This window comes from Eleginops maclovinus, chromosome 22 (assembly GCF_036324505.1).
Source record: "Eleginops maclovinus isolate JMC-PN-2008 ecotype Puerto Natales chromosome 22, JC_Emac_rtc_rv5, whole genome shotgun sequence".
Lineage (NCBI taxonomy): Eukaryota > Metazoa > Chordata > Actinopteri > Perciformes > Eleginopidae > Eleginops > Eleginops maclovinus.
The window spans coordinates 13,418,600-13,434,940 of NC_086370.1; the positions used below are offsets into that span (position 1 = coordinate 13,418,600).

Here is a 16,341-nt window from a genome sequence, read left to right on the forward strand (position 1 = left end):
TTTACTCTCCTCTCCCCCTGCCTTGTGTTTATCTCGCTTCCTCTCTCTCTCTCCCCCTGACTCCCCAGGGATCACTCCACTGTCACTGTTTATGCTCTATACCTTTAGCACCTATACTGTAACTAACATATAATCCATGCTTATAATCAGTCGGTAGCAGTTAAAGTGGAGCCTGATCCAAAACAAAACTCCTCTCCATACTGCAGTGGGAAATATGTCCTTAATATCTGAAACACATGATAAAATGTAATGGAATAGACGGATGGATTTCATCTTAAAGCAGGAAATCTTCACTGCAAAATGGAGGCCATGCCTCTGTAGATTGACTTAAGAGGAAATCTGGATGCATGGTAAAGCCTGTGGGCTTAGCTGTACCCAAGAGAGACTTCTGTGAATAATGATCCAGGATTGTCTATGGGTGAATTATTTTTAGAATAATATCAAAACAACAAAGAAAGGACTTTTTCTGTCTTAAGGTAACTCTCTTTATTTGTATTTCTCTCTGTCCTCTTCTCCTTCTGATGAGTCCTTCACACTCTCCTTTGAGACTCTTTATCTCCATGTGTGTGTGTCCTTGCAGCGCGGTCTAAGAGCATGGTGCTTGGAGAGTTATCTCGGATCTCCAGGCCCTGCTCTCCTCTGGATCAGGAGAAAACACTAAAGGCAGGATGGCTAAAGAGACAGCGGAGTATCATGAAAAACTGGCAGCTGCGTTGGTTTGTCCTGAGGACCGAAGCTCTGTATTTCTACAAGGACCAGGATGAAACCAAGGCACAGGTGATACTTACTAAATAACACTTTCACAAGACAGTTACCTGATGACACCTGTTTTCCCAAGAGGCTGCACTAGCTTGTGTTTCAATTCATTCTAGTTCGAAGTGTTATGCATATTCAAGCTTCATGATTTTATCTGATTATTTCCCCAAGGGCCAGTTCATCCATTGTTTGTTCCCTGACTCAGAAAATAGTTTATTGATTCTTTTCAAGCAGGTGACAAAATACATGTTGTAGCCCTCAAGTAAAATGAAGGAGTTTTCTGCATTATGCTTCACTGATTTTTAAAGCCACATGCTCTAATCTGCATATATGTTGGTGCCCTAATATAGTTGGAGAAATATTCTTTCAAACCCTTAAGACCATCAACACTCTCCATTAAAGTCAAAGTATGTTGTGATTGCCCTGTCACACACACTGATCATGTTGTAACAAGCTGCTCTGTTGTTCTGCTATTAGCACTTAGTAAGTGATCTTTGACTTCCTATATGCTGGAGGGATGCACAGTACAGGAAGCATCAGAGGGATAAATAGATGAAGAGATGTTTCCCTGAGTCATCCTTCCCTCCATCATCATTACAGCCATCTTTTGGACAGCTGCCAAGAGCTCAGTGTACTCAGAACTCTATGTTTAACATGCACTACACGTCTTGGTCCAGAACCACTCACCTATTTCTTGTTTGGACCATGAGTCCTGTTGATACAGGTGTTTTCCTCATGCCTGCCCATCTGTCAGTCGGTCTTTCTCTCTGCCTATCTCACACCTTCCTTTCCTTTCTCCTACAGGGTTGCATTATTCTTCAGGGCAGTCAGGTCAATGAGCTGCCTGCCAATCAGGACGAGCCTGGTCGTCACCCTTTTGAAATTGTTCCAGGTGAGTTGGCATGGTGAAAACTCTGCGTGTAAGGAAGTGCGTGAGTCTTGTTTAAGTGATTCTAAAACTTTTGTCAAAGGGCCAGAAAAACACCCTTTTTTAAAAGTTTGATTGTGTGTTACACCAAATCTTGATATGATGAATCACATGTTATATATTATACATTTCCCACCAGTACAAAAAATAATTAGAATGTTGAATTTTCAGAGTTCATAAGGTGATGAATGCCCAAATAATTCAACATCAGTGTATATACAACCACTAGAACATTATCCCAGTACCAGGTTTGCCATAAATCATAGGAAGTATGTGTCTGTGTTGCTTGAAATTGGGATCATAGTGTTAATACAGCATGTCATATCCTCTGAGTAAACTCTGTTGGCCCAGAATCAAAGTGATGGATGGAAAATAGAAGTAAATCAATACAAGTCACAAGCTGTAACGCATGCATTAAATTTGCAGAACAGCAGAAAAGATGTGATTTCCATGGCCATGTGTCTCAAGGGTTCAACAACAGCTTCATTCATCCCTTCTCTTGACAGCGCGAGGTTGGCATGATTACCGTCAGAACCATGGACAGTATGTACAGCAGAAAGATCAGAGGATGAAGAAAGAAAGAAAGAAAGAAAGTTGTACTTGGATGAGCATGAACAAGATTTAAAAAACATGAGCCTTTTTGCATAAATACTGGCTTTAATAGTAGTTTCTCTCTCAAGGAATACGGTTATATCAACAGATGTTCACCTGAAAGCATCTGTTCTTTCTAAGGGTTTAACATGGGCCATTATTAGCTGGTAGACTTACACCCTGAAAGTTTATCCTGAGGATGAGATTTCCATTTAAAATGGTAGTAAGAGTCAGATTGGAGGCTTGGTTTATGAATTGTAGAAACACTGTAACACCACTGCATTGAAGTACTTTTGAAAGCCAATTGAAATTAGGAGGTAATGCATAAATCCCCCTCTATGCTTTACCCTACGCATTACCTGTGTTTAGAAATACATGTCAGCAGATTAAGCAGCTCCTGCAGTGCCGCATAGTGGCACTGCCTAGAATAATTGGCTGTTGCAGTTTTTGATTATGTATGTGGGATTTGTGTGTGTGTGCATGATTGTGAGCAACTTCACACAAACGTAAATGGGGTAAAATGTAGAAATACACCGATGTGTCCTAGCGAGAAAATACACTGAGGTAAAGGAAGGACAAAAGAAAAAGAGGCATGGTGCATTTGCTGCTGTCCACAGGGAACACATGCTCTTTCTGGGTCAATTCTCACACACACAACACACCAAGCAGGACAGTGTAGGACTTAGTAATTAATGCAGGTTGTGATATATCCTACAGAGCAACCCCCTACAAAATCCACAAATGTCCTTATCTTTTGGAAAGTGTTCATAAGGTTTTTCTCAGTACAAAATGTAGCCTAGTTTTCTGAATAGCCGGTTTGATGCTTTTACCTTCATCTGTAAGTAACTGTGCTTCCACCTCTTCCCAATATCCCATAAAGGGAGAGGATTTCACATATCCCTATTAAAGCTAAACTGAAATACACTAAAATGTCAAACTAAAATGTCCAACTGAGTAATATCAAGCTGTGGACAGGGGAGGCAGAGCTGCATGGCTGCGTCTTTGTACTTGACAGGGGTGCTGGAGCTAATAAGCTTATTGGAAATACTGATAGTTCTAGTTGGGAGAACTGACTTCCACATTGTGTAAACGGCAGTATTTTTAAATGTAATTCTGTGTATGAATCCACACAGCACATATGCTTTGAGAAGTTGTTCTGTCCTATTGATCCACAAAGTGATGAAATATGTCTCTTTTCAGGGGGGGCTGGAGAAAAGGATCGAACAGGCGTAAGCCACGAATCATTGCTGCTGATGGCCAACTCCCAGAGTGACATGGAGGATTGGGTCAGAGCCATACGTAGAGTCATATGGGCTCCACTTGGAGGAGGTGTGTTCTTAAAACCTATCCAGAATATTCAATACAAGTCAAAACGTTGGAAACCACAAGTCATAACAGTGTGTTGTATCAAATAAATGTGGTGGAATTGGTTACAAAGTCAAGTCCAATATTTCCATCTAAGATGAGTAAAAGTATAAAAAAGCATAAAATAATTGTACTTAGAGTAATTAAATGTATTCCCTATGGCATAGGCATACACAAAAAAACACATGTCCACATACAACACTTCTTACAATAATAAAGCAAATAAACTATTAATGCTTTAAAGATAGGACTTCTTGGGTACTCATAAGAGAACCTTATGAGCGCTTAATGATTGGTTTTCATTATCTGTGTGACTGCAGGTGTCTTCGGGCAGCATCTAGAGGAGACAATGTTATACGAGGCCCAGTGTGGCGCTCAGCGACCGGTCCCGTTGCTGGTGGAACAGTGTGTGTGCTTCATACGTGAACATGGGCTCAAGGAGGAGGGCCTTTTCAGGGCCCCCGGACAGACTAATCATGTTCGAGAGCTGCAGGATGCCTTTGACCGTGGAGAGAAGCCAGTGTTTGACAGGTGATGCAGTGGGAGAGGGCATTTTATCTACAGCTGCATGCCAAAATATAATTCATGCTGGATATAAGTGTTTACTCTATATTCCTTCTCTGTGTGTTACAGTACCACAGATGTCCACACTGTGGCATCACTGCTAAAACTGTACATACGGGAGCTTCCGGAGCCTATAATCCCATTCCCCAAATACACACAGTTTCTATCTTGTGCTCAGATTCTTACCAAGGACAAAGCAATGGTAGTTACATGTCTACTTAACACTCTACTGCTTAATTTCCAAACTGTTGCCATTGCATTAAACTTGACTTATTTATCTTTAAGGGTATCATAGAGCTTGGCAAACAGGTGAAATCCCTTCCTCAGGTCAACTACAACCTCCTTACATACATCTGCAAGTAAGTCAACAGTGTCCTGTCTCTGATATCAGCAGGTGTTAAAAGGAATACTTCATCCCTTACATGACCATTTTTATATCAATTATTCATCCAATGTTACCTTAAATTATTGTTAAAAAGTTCCATTATGAACAGAGATACTTAAACGTGAGAACATTGTACGGTTTTATTAAATTAACTACTTTAATCTAATACTTCCCACGGCAAAAGGGGGTTTTCTACTGGTGAAACAGTGTCCTACTCAAGCACGGGAATCCGATCTGTCTTTTACACGTTTTATTTCACCAATCACTCGAACATACATTACACATGCTAGGTAAACAACAGCTCAGCTTCACCAGTCAAAAAACTGATCCTACCAACCGGCAAATTAACGCATGCGCAGATGGGACCACATCCGGTCTACATCTGCCCATATTTGGAAAACTTTGTGAAAACTCCACAAACATTCTCAATAATCCTGAAGTAAATGGGGGCTTGGTTGTTTTAAAAAGTAGGATTTTAGCTGAAATGTTTTTGTGAGGTAGCAATTGTGGATCCTATTTTATTTGAGCATGATCTTAAATTTGGTTTCTGTCAGTATGGAAGCATGCTAGAAAAACAAAGTCCTACAAATTCAAGGTAACACAGGGTCAGCTTATAATGTAGAAATGATCATGTTGGTGGCTTGTGTACTCCTCACCGATGTGGCTGTGAAGTGCTTTGTTGCTGCTGCCATGTCCTATTCTGTTTGATTGATGATGTGTCAGTCTGTCATACAAAAGAAATATCATTCATTACACCCACATCGTTATCATCAATGGAACTGGCATCATTGATTTGCACTGAGTGTGTATAATTTGCTGTCTTCTCTGCCTTCTGTGTCTATTTAAATATCATCAGCTAAACCCACACACCAGCCAGTCATGACTCAGTCCTACTTTTCAGCAGTTTGCGTTGTACTAGAAAAATTAGTGGTTATACCAATATGTGACATGATTTTTTTAATAAGTTTTGGTTCTTCCTGGTTTAGGTTTCTGGATGAGGTTCAATCTCACTCTAATGAGAATAAGATGAGTGTTCAGAATCTGGCCACTGTGTTTGGACCCAATATCCTTCGGCCCAGAGTGGAGGATCCAGTTACCATGATGGAGGGTCGGTGATAATGCCAATATATGTTTACCTGCAGCTTGTGACACTAACTTGCTTTACAATCATATTTACAATGTCATGAACAATTTCAAGCAAGTGTATACTTTGTCATTGTAAATAGGAAGTTCCCAGGTGCAGCACCTCATGACTGTGCTGATCAGTGAATACACCCAACTTTACCAACGGGAGCAGCCGGAAACTGAAGCAAAGATTCCCCAACAGCCTCAGCAGAGTCCAACACAACGAGGCAAAGCAGAATGGCTCTCACAACAAATTATTGGGACCCCATCTTCCAAAGCCCCTGACAGGGAATCCCGATCTTCCACCCCTCCAACAGACGGTAAGCCAACTGCACCAAGCCCAATTACAACATCAGAGAGGGTTGAGGATGGTCCGATTGAAGATAAGAAAAAGGCTGAGACAGAAGGAAAAGGGGAAGAAAAAGTGAATGGCAAAACAGAAGTGAAAGGAGAAAGTGAAGTAGCTATTAGCCCCAGTAAACAGTCGAAAGCCCTGCCCACCTGGAGATGCTCCCTCAAAGGCGGTGCAGCATCTGGGGTGCAAAGGGGTAAAATAGGAGGGTCTGCAGGAGATGTCTCAGCAGCTGGTGGGAGCAACTGGCTGATGAATGGCCTGTCGTCCCTCCGAGTTCACAGGCGCACCACCTCATCTGGTGAAAGACTTAAAGACACCCTGAAGGATTCGACCCTCTCACTGAAAGATACCACTCTCCCTCTTAAGGACACACAGAGAGACTCTGATGAAGACTCCTCTCAGACACCCCTGTCTCACAGAGGCCTCCACCACTCCCACAGATTGTCTGCCTATGACAATGTTGCCCCCTCCAGTCTGAGCTTACCTGCTGACACCTCGATTTGGACATCCTTTGAGATCTCATTGGCCGAGCCAAAGGAAAGCGAAAAGGCAGTAAAACTAGAACAGGGTAAAGAGGGACTTACAGAGGTGAGGGACAGTGCAAGTACTCTGGATGACACTGCAAGCGGTACTGAGGATGATCTCACAGGAACAAACGAAGGCCTCGCCAACATGCTAACTGGGCTCAAGCAGGAGCTGAAGAAACAGAGGACGAGCTACGAAACCTGCATTCGCAAGTAAGTATAAATCACTTGTCATTTCTTGTCAAAATGTAAACCAGCATGTGTTGTTATTTATGAATTCTTTTTCTCTTCTTTGAGGTTGGAGGAGTCCTGTTCTAAGTACCAGTCCCAAGTCAACCGCCTCGAGGAGGAGCTGGACCAGGAGAAGAAGAAGTTTCAAATGCTTGAGATCCGACTCAGGAACTCAGAGAGGGCACATCAAGATGCGGAGAACCGAAACAATCTCCTGCAGAAAGAGATGGAGGATTTCTTCAAAACCCTTGGAGATCTGACCACAGGAGCAACACGGACCAACTAGCCCAGACCAACCTGCCTTCATCTGGTCTATAAGAGGAGAAGGAGCTAGATTACTAAGAAGACCAGTAAGCCCCAAAGCTTTGAAGACCAAATACCTCTAGTGCAGTACTACTTGCCATCGTGTCCTCTTTAGTACAGCCGTCTTGTGCCTACACTGATCAGTGCCGGTGCCAAACAAGAACTCCTCTGGACCAAGCAAGCATTTTATCATTCCGCAGAATTCCTTATTATACACCATAGGTTATGTAGCTTAATTATTTAAGTTTGTAAGAGAGCAAAAAAAATATCTGATGATATGAGGTAGTCTTCCCATGTCACACCCTCCTCATTTCCCATTAGAACTTATGAGAGAAACATTAACTTGACATTAAAAGAAAGAACATGTGAGACGTTAAAAATTCAACTCTTTTATTTGTTGGAGTTGAAGGTAGACAGTTTCCTTTTCTGATGTATATAATTGGTCTGTTAGTGAGGCAATTTCAGATCAAAAGGCTTAACTTTACACAACTGGCCTGATCTAAACACTACAACAGGTTAGCTCTTCGCTGTCAGTATTTGGCCAACCCATCAGAAGACTGCAACATCGTCCCAGTGGTGCCGAATTCCCATCTTTTCCCTAAATGTACCTGCACTAAAGCCAGATTTGCTCAGAGAAAACTCATGCGTATTCTATTCTATCTTTTCTATTTTTGAAGAAATGGAGAAGAGGAAAATGACAAAAACAGGAAGTCACAACAGTCAGTTGAGATGTGGCCTAGAAAGGGATAAGGACATGCGTCGCAATCCCCAAAGTGCATTCTGGGAGATGATGCTAGGGGTCACTACCTGGAGCGTCCCAACTATGAAAAGAGCAAAGGGACAGATTGGGAATTTGAGCCATCATATACATCCAAAGGTTACCATGGCAAATAGCAGTTTCCTGACCCTCAGAAAACATACATTTCCAGTCAAATGTACAGATCAATCACTGACTATATTAATCTATGAAGTATATTGCACAGAAAACAAACAAAAAATAAAACAAAATGCATATAAATAGTTCTGAATTAAATGTACATTACATACAATAGACGCCTCCTAGCTTGAAATAAATAAATAAATAACGCAAACAAAGAAAAAATATGGATCTTGTGTTCTTTCCAGTGATGTGTGCCGTGATATACATAATGCATCTTCAAAAAACATGTGTGCATGTGAGGTAGAACTCAGAAAGACGCACCACAGAAGAGAGGAGCATCTGCAACGGAGAGGACTGAAAATTATTGAAGTGAGTAAGGGCACTTAAATTAAACATGTCAAATATCAGACAGCTGTGACCGATGTCCGAAAGTGATTTAAACTTAGTTTCTGGTGACAGTCCCCAAATACAGAACTCATTTTAGCCAGTGGAGTGGCCTATATTAAATTGTTACAGCGCTAACAGTAATCACTGGCTCCTCACTACGCCACATTGCTATTCATTTACATTCACCCTGTTGTTCCTCATCCAACAGACCATCACCTACAAGTTACATCTACCTAAATAAGTTAAAATACAGTCAAACAGTATGCTATAGTAAAAAAGAAATTCAGTGTCAGGGAAATAGACCATTTGACTGCTTGTCAAGATGCACACAATCAGAGGTGACGTAATACTAAGAAATAAGTTGGATACACCAAAGGACGCTTTCTACAAGAAAGATGAGGAAAAATATTTTTTTAAATCATTCATCTGCAATTTGATTCAAGATGAAGTGCACTATAGTCTACTGTTAAAAAAGAGAACTGGTGTAGATTCATTCACATGTCCCAAAACAATACAAAAATGCCAAATGAACAATTCAAAAAATATACTCAACATAATATTGCAGTGCTTACAATGTGGTTTCAACTGTGTAGCAGTAGCAAAAAAAAACAGCAATGAGTAAAGTACACTCAAATCCCTCTCTTCCAAAACATACATCACAGATTCACATCAAAACATACTCTCTTCTTTGCAGCAAAAATACAGTTATAATGATACAATTTCAAACCACAGTCATTTACAGTAGTATAGGGGGGAGGGGAAATAAAAACAAACTGTACATTAAAAGCTCAGCTCTACAAACTAACATGAGAAGTTCCATTGGCCTAAAGCCTCTCCCATCACACACTGATGAGGAAAGGTTGGTTGTTTTGTGTGTGTGTGTGTGTGTGTGTGTGTGTGTGTGTGTGTGTGTGTGTGTGTGTGTGTGTGTGTGTGTGTGTGTGTGTGTGTGTGTGTGTGTGTGTCTGTGTGTGTGTGTGTGTGTGTGTGTGTGTGTGGATTGTATGCGTGTGTTATCTGCAGCAGGCCAGTGCACCCAGAGAGGTGTGGCTGTCTAAACTGCTGTCTGTTTCAGAGGTGATGGTGGGGTCACTGCTGGGGTCAGTGGGCTCTGTGGACATGGACGAGACATCGTTGGCCGAAGAAGAGGAGGACGTTGGTTGGGGGGGGCTGTCAATCACTGCTGCACCTGTGCTGCGAAAAACACACGTCAACGCATAGGTTTGATTGAAATAAACATGACACTGCCATTCTCTGCTGAGTCACAAACACAGATGTAAACAGTCATTTTAAATTTAAATTCAAAGTTATCTAGGATTTAGTCATTTGCAAGTCTAATTCAAGTGTTAAATAACATAACCTTGCTCCCAAAATATTTAGATTTTATTTGAAAATAACCAGAGCTTGGCTTCATTCTCCAAATATTCCAAATTAATAATAAAAGTACAACGACTTTATTCTCCAAATACTTAAAACTTTTCATAAACCATTTTGCTCCCATTCCCTAAATCTCTGATTATGACCCCAATACACTGTTGTACTTTAAACTGAAATATTGAAGTGTTTAAAAAACATTTATCGTTTATTTAAACTACTAGTCCATCCTTGCCACCTCTTCTTATATCCCAAAATTATAAAGATTACTCACCTAGAGGAGGAGGCTGGCCTCTTATCACACCATTTCTTTTCAACTCCTCCCACTCACTCACTTCCTTATAAATCAGCACTATAAATGACAGAACAGGGGAAGGTTAAATGGGACAGGAGAAACAGATAGAGATCAATGATGTGTGTGTGGGTGATACTCTTCTTTAAAATGTGTGTACAAAATGTATTTCCTACGGCACAGTTCAATCAGCATCATGTTTCTAACTTGGACAGGCTCTGCGAGCATGACCCTTTTTAAAATAACTAAGGGGTCATTATACCAGGCAGGGGTTAAGATTAGATTATTTCCCTTTATTGTCCTTGCACACAAGTATAGCTCATCCTGCAGCACAACTGAAAGGGATATGTTCTTTCAATTTGAAGTCCTTGTTTGCGCCACCGAATCAGGTTCCCCACAGTGGAAAACACTACGGAGGTGCTTCAAAATGGATTTCAAATCATGCAATGCATCCTCTGGCAACTACAGTGATGATACAGTTCTCCATGAGAAACTACGTCTGCAACCCAGCAACTGCATATTTACAGGCTGACCCAATGGATTTCTTCCGACATGGTTATTTTCGTGCTTTTCGTGATCACGTCACCATTGGTAAACTGATAACCATAGATATAAATGTCTACAGATTTGATGTGCACACATTTGAGAAGATAGTATACAGGATAGATTTATAATTGATTAAAAGTCGCATATTAACATGTTTGATGTTTAATTAACAAGCTGGTTAAGTAATTAACTTGAAATTAAAATGTGTCAAATCTATATATAACTATTTTTGAAGTTCAAGAACAACACTGACATCCATCAAAATAAATGTATTTTATCAGACTATTCACTCAGATCAGAGTGAAACCTCATGGGTAATACTTGTGCTGCTTCAGAAGTCAGAGGGTAAATAATACACTGAAAATGGACTTTGAGAAGTGTTGAGTGCAGTGTGAAAGAGTCCTAGCATGCCGTCTGACCTTTCCACTCTTCCACGGTATGCTCCCTTTCATCCAGTTGTTTATCTAGGATCTTTGGAATGGGCTGAGAAAGAGAAAAAAGGCTTAAACGGCAGATCGTTGGTACAAGAGTAATGCCAAATTTCCACATCAAGCGTTGTAATTCAAATCGCATGACTTGTTTAAGGATCATACGCTCCTATCAGAGACCTACTTACTGCTTCCACTTCGGCTGGGTCGTACCAAACGTTAATGTAGGGGTGCTGCAGGGCCTCATCTACGGAGATGCGCTTGGAAGCATCGATCACTAACATCTTGGATAGAAGATCTCTGGCTTGGCTCGCTGAGGGGAGAAATATCAAATACATAAGATGCTCTGCTAATAAACACAAGTCTAAACATTGATTTGTTAGGTCATATGACAATAGTAACTAAAAAACACACTACCTTTGAGTTTGTTGTGATCAGAGTCGGCAGGGAAGAGCACATCTGGGAAGAGTTTCTCAAAGCTGTACCCAGCATAGCGTGGCCTGTTTTCTACATATGTTCTTACTGACTGGTTCAGCTTCATTAGAAAGTCCTGAGATGGAGTGCCTAGCTGCTCAATTACCTTGTTCCACTGGTCGATGTCTAAAGTGTAAATGTTAAGGAAACACATATACAGTAACACACCAGCAGCGTTCTTAGTAGTTGCAAACTCTACTTACATTGCCCAGACACACATACTTAGATAACAGGATATATAATGATGCATCCACTCACCCTTTTCCTATACAGATAATACTAATAAACAATCGGTCTCAGCAAGTACTAATCAATATATTGCACTTTATTCTCTGCTTTGGTTTAATATTGTCACTTTAAGTGGGTGTAGCTGAGCAATGATAGAGGTCCTGTTTGCGGGGTGAACATTTAGGGAATGAATGAGGGAGGCTCAGGATGGTGATGCTGTTCTCTTCACACAGCATGAAGTGAAGACACAGTGATGAATTAATGACAGGGAAGGATACGATCAGAGCCGGGGAACAACACGCACCCCTTGATCATCTCGGCCACTATGCAGCCCACTGACCATACATCCACTGCACATGGATGTGGAGATGACAGGGAGGTGGACATGCAAACAAAATGGTGGGATAAAAATAAAAACACAACAAGGTGAAAATGATGCACGCAGAATGGCAGTGGGCATGAAAATGGAGAACATGCAGAATCGGCAAGATATATGAGAAAGCAATGCAGTGATGAAAATGAAAACTGACATGTTTACAGCCCATGGCAGTCGGAAAGCCTCAAATAATGCATGCAAAACTGGGCTATTATAACAAGTCCCCAAAGCCTGGCACAGCATTCTGTATTCAAGCCAAAATTTGACCAGGGAAAGATCTGACAGTCTTCTCAGCAGGAGGCACAGACACTTTACAAAGACTGTAAAAGTGTGAAGAAATATTAAAAAAGACCCAAGGATACAGTCCCTTCCCGGGAAGAGGATTTTATGGCGAACCATTTCCGCCAGTATGCAGCCCACAGACCATATGTCCACTAGTGAAGTGGAACAAAGCCGATAAGAGGTGAGAGGAATGCACAACAACAGGTTAGTTACACACAGGATGCCGGTTAGTGAGCAGTTTCTTAAAACAAAGTCCAATTTTGTGCAGGAACACCATGAAGCTTGCACATTGTTAACAGCGGGATGCATCTTCAGGTCCCTGTAGATGGGTTATAAAAGATCCAACACAAAAACAACAGTGCATTCAGTAGATGATCACTAACCATTTGCTTGGTAGCCCATGCCCAGGATAACCTCTGGTGCTCTGTAGTAGCGTGTAACCACATACGGTGTCATCAAGAGGCCCGTGGCAGCTGTCCGAGCCAAGCCAAAGTCCAAAATCTTCAGTGTACAATCTGACTTGACAACTATGTTACTGGGCTTCAGGTCCTACAATGAAACACACAGCAAAGTTTCCTTTCTTGTCATTTCTAATATTGATTTAGTCATTTACAATCCATGACAAGAAAATGCAGATTTAGTCATGTACAGTATCAGCAACAAATGAGAGGTGGCATGAAGCGGCATTACTCAAACAGTGATAGCTTTTTCCATCTTTTTGTAATTACAGTAGCTTCTTTACAAAATCATATGATATGAATATATTATTCAATACGAGTCAAATCCACATGTAAGCTCCTGCTCAAGATATTTTTTTGAAGATTCCTTTTTTATTTAGGTCATGTTTCTCTGCAATACGAATTGCCTTTGGTTTTGAAGAGCATTGAAAGGTTACAGTTTCAAGATGAATCGGGTATTGTCACTATAAATCAAGTAGTGGCATTTTACACCAAGGCTTTGGTGCTATATCACGAGTTGGGAGTCGTTATGCCTTCTCATGAATTGAAGTGCAATTGTAAACCTCAGTCTACAACTTCTTATTATTAATCAATATGATATCAAACGTTCACCTTCCCTTTTCAAAGTAGAGTATGTCAGAAGTATGTTCCACATAAACCTCAGAAAAGCTACAAAAAATCCAGGGTTTTGTTCAAAGACATTTCATCAACAATACTTCCTTTGAATTTAGGTATAAGTATAGAACGTTAATCGTTTTCTATTGATATTCTATTAGGGATTTGTTATATCTCCAATTTACTTTAAAGATGGATTTGTTACTTTAAAATACTGTCCTTGCATTTCAGTTTCAAGTGTAACAAAGGGTTTAACGGTTCCCTTTTTCAGGAAACCGGTGTGGCGTTAATCTGTGCAGTCATAGCCAGCTGATGCTTACCCTGTGAATGATGCCGGCGGCATGCAGGTGTTTGATGCCACACAATGTCTGATAGAGCAGATAGGAAAGCCTCTCGTGGTCCAGTTCCATCTGAATGACCTGGCACAGGTTAGCATCCATCAGCTCCATCACCAAGTATCTGACGGAGCAGAAACAGTTTCAGCAAACACACGAGAGGGAGTAATTCAATCACCAAAACGATGAATACTGTATGCTTTACAACTAAGTATGTCAAACTAACTTTCCTAAATACTTACACATCTGCGAAATCTTCTAATGTTTTTTGTGGAGAGAATACATTTAGTAGGCTGATGATCTGTGGGTTTAAAATGACATGAATCAGAATCATGTCAATTACACAAAGTAAAGCACATACATACAAGCATACAATCTTCATAAAAATGTTGTATCCCACTGGGCATGAGTTCATTTATTTGCAAACTTACATTTTTGTGATTGACATATTTCATTAGGACTAGCTCTCTGTACGCCCTCTTGGCATGGGTTTGATTTTGAAAAGGCCGACTCAGCTTCTTGATGGCAACATTTCGTTCAAGGTTTTGGTCATAGGCAGAGCTGAGGAACATAGTTAGCGAAACATTTTAAATACGGTCACAGATTTAGCATAAAAATGTGTAAAAAATTACAGGATATGTATTGTCCACTTCAATAGTCTACACAGCTCTGCTATTGTCATCAACAACAAAACAGACAGTACAAAAAAAGTATAACAATTTTACAGTTTATATCTATTCCTATTGTGATTTCTTCAATTAAATATTCAGTGACCTTTATTTTAGCAATCAGCTGTTGACTAAAAATCGACAGGTTGCATTACTCACCAGACGATTCCCTGAGCTCCTGAACCAATGGGTCTCAGGTTCTGGTATCGCTTCAGTACTGTAAACGTTGAATCCCCAACATCTAGGCTGTAGAACTCTCTTTCTTTCTTGTTTTTGTTCATGGCGAAGTCTTCTATTATTACTCTCTGTGCATCCAAAAATGTCCTCTGTGAACACAAAGTCAAGCACGCGTTTAAATATGTTGTTCCAGGACTACACCAGCAGATAAGCAAAAAGAGTCCAATGAAAGCTATGCTCAAAAGAAAACAAACTAGAAGGAACGGAGAAAAGATATTGCTGAATTTCATAATTGAGGCGAGCACTGCATTTCCTTATCCAAGCAACTCAGCAATCACACCAGGATTGAGGATTTGAAATCATCAGCAGTGGTGGTGACAGAACAGCAGGCAGGTCTACTCCATCATATGAAACACGACTCTCAGAGTGACTGTCACACTGGAAAACCAAGCTAGGTGATAATTCCTGTGAGTTTGGACCCCAGCCCAGGACTCCAGCCCAGTTCTACAAGCGAGGCTTCCTCAGGCACATGCTAACTGGGTCAAGTTGCACCATGCGGCTTTGAGTCCACAACACGCAACACAGAAACGCTAATTTGTGATACCCCCAAACACATTTAAATTTCAACAATACCATCCTAAAAATCAAAAAATGATTTTTTCAACATCAGATTCCTTTTCCTTTCTTCAATTCTTATAAAAGCAAGGTAATCACCCTCCCCACTCTTTCACTCTGCCGACACTGGTCCATATGAGGGATATAATTGCCAGAGAAAAATGAGTCAGCTCTCCTTCTGTTCGTCTAACGTCACGAAGACGTACATCCGCCTCCCTCACAACATGAAAATAGACATGATGCCTTTTTTTATTTTTCAGACAGGAAGACAATTAGGCTACCATCATCTTCGTTATGTAGTCATGGAGGCTTACATTGAAGCTAGTGTGCAGTGATGTGGGTGGTATAGACATTTACTTTGTGGTAAGATCATACTTATAATAATGGGTATTCAAGGTGGTAATTGAGGTCAGGTCATTGCAAGAAGGGAATCATAGGCACATTGGATCCCATTAAAACACATTGTGTTAATACCACTTCCCCTGCTGAGAAATAACTAGTATTGATGCTTACAACTACATGCTGCATTGGCAAATACGGATGAAATCAATGGCCCTCTATTAGATTGCAGTTATGTGTCAGCTGCAGTATTTATAAGGAGTGCAGCAGCCACATCAGTAGTCGCAGCAGCACCTACAGTAAGAGGTCTAAACCTCGTGGTTTGAGGATTTGAAAGCAAGGAGCTGTAATACATCTAGTATCCAGATGTATCCTGCAAAAGCAGAAATATGGAGAGGTCATTCCTAGAGCACACTGCTCTCTAATGAACAAACCTCTGCTTTCTATAGGCTGCTTTGCATAATGATTTAATGAATGGTTTCAGAAGCACATACTTCAAAGACAATTCAGATCATGGCAGTGGTGGTTAACATAAATTAAACAAATTACAAAAATGCCCTCCCTTGGAAAATTGTATCGCCAATTATTAACACAATAGAATATGAAGTAGATGTCTTGTTTAACATTAAAACATATTTTTTTAAAGTATAATTGTAGAATAACTAATTTTATATTTCCATAGGTAGAATATTATGTTCTTCCAAATTAGATGCATCCAGCAACAGCAGATCTCAGCTGCA

At 40.5% G+C, this 16,341-nt stretch overlaps 2 protein-coding genes across 8 annotated transcripts in view; one reads left to right on the forward strand and one right to left on the reverse strand.

The window, feature by feature from the left end:
- Nucleotides 1–9,009, forward strand: part of arhgap22 (Rho GTPase activating protein 22) — a 13,110-nt gene extending 4,101 nt beyond the window's left edge. For all 4 annotated transcript variants that reach the window (XM_063875329.1, XM_063875331.1, XM_063875330.1 and 1 more), the window contains 9 exons: nucleotides 581–777; nucleotides 1,561–1,648; nucleotides 3,476–3,604; nucleotides 3,961–4,171; nucleotides 4,274–4,406; nucleotides 4,490–4,563; nucleotides 5,576–5,697; nucleotides 5,816–6,806; nucleotides 6,891–9,009. In XM_063875329.1, coding sequence (XP_063731399.1) covers nucleotides 581–777; nucleotides 1,561–1,648; nucleotides 3,476–3,604; nucleotides 3,961–4,171; nucleotides 4,274–4,406; nucleotides 4,490–4,563; nucleotides 5,576–5,697; nucleotides 5,816–6,806; nucleotides 6,891–7,110 — 2,165 coding nt within the window. In that variant the 3' untranslated portion in view covers nucleotides 7,111–9,009. The remainder of the gene's footprint in view (nucleotides 1–580; nucleotides 778–1,560; nucleotides 1,649–3,475; nucleotides 3,605–3,960; nucleotides 4,172–4,273; nucleotides 4,407–4,489; nucleotides 4,564–5,575; nucleotides 5,698–5,815; nucleotides 6,807–6,890) is intronic.
- Nucleotides 7,501–16,341, reverse strand: part of mapk8a (mitogen-activated protein kinase 8a) — an 11,664-nt gene continuing 2,823 nt past the window's right edge. For 2 of the 4 annotated variants that reach the window (XM_063875333.1, XM_063875335.1), the window contains exons 2-12: nucleotides 14,630–14,796; nucleotides 14,234–14,363; nucleotides 14,045–14,103; nucleotides 13,788–13,926; nucleotides 12,778–12,943; nucleotides 12,015–12,086; nucleotides 11,452–11,634; nucleotides 11,223–11,347; nucleotides 11,026–11,089; nucleotides 10,043–10,120; nucleotides 7,501–9,583 (exon numbers count right to left, since the gene is read on the reverse strand). In XM_063875333.1, coding sequence (XP_063731403.1) covers nucleotides 9,408–9,583; nucleotides 10,043–10,120; nucleotides 11,026–11,089; nucleotides 11,223–11,347; nucleotides 11,452–11,634; nucleotides 12,015–12,086; nucleotides 12,778–12,943; nucleotides 13,788–13,926; nucleotides 14,045–14,103; nucleotides 14,234–14,363; nucleotides 14,630–14,796 — 1,359 coding nt within the window. In that variant the 3' untranslated portion in view covers nucleotides 7,501–9,407. Of the gene's footprint in view, nucleotides 9,589–10,042; nucleotides 10,121–11,025; nucleotides 11,090–11,222; nucleotides 11,348–11,451; nucleotides 11,635–12,014; nucleotides 12,087–12,474; nucleotides 12,547–12,777; nucleotides 12,944–13,787; nucleotides 13,927–14,044; nucleotides 14,104–14,233; nucleotides 14,364–14,629; nucleotides 14,797–16,341 lie in introns of all 4 variants that reach the window. The other 2 variants (XM_063875334.1, XM_063875336.1) reach the window with 2 other exon arrangements.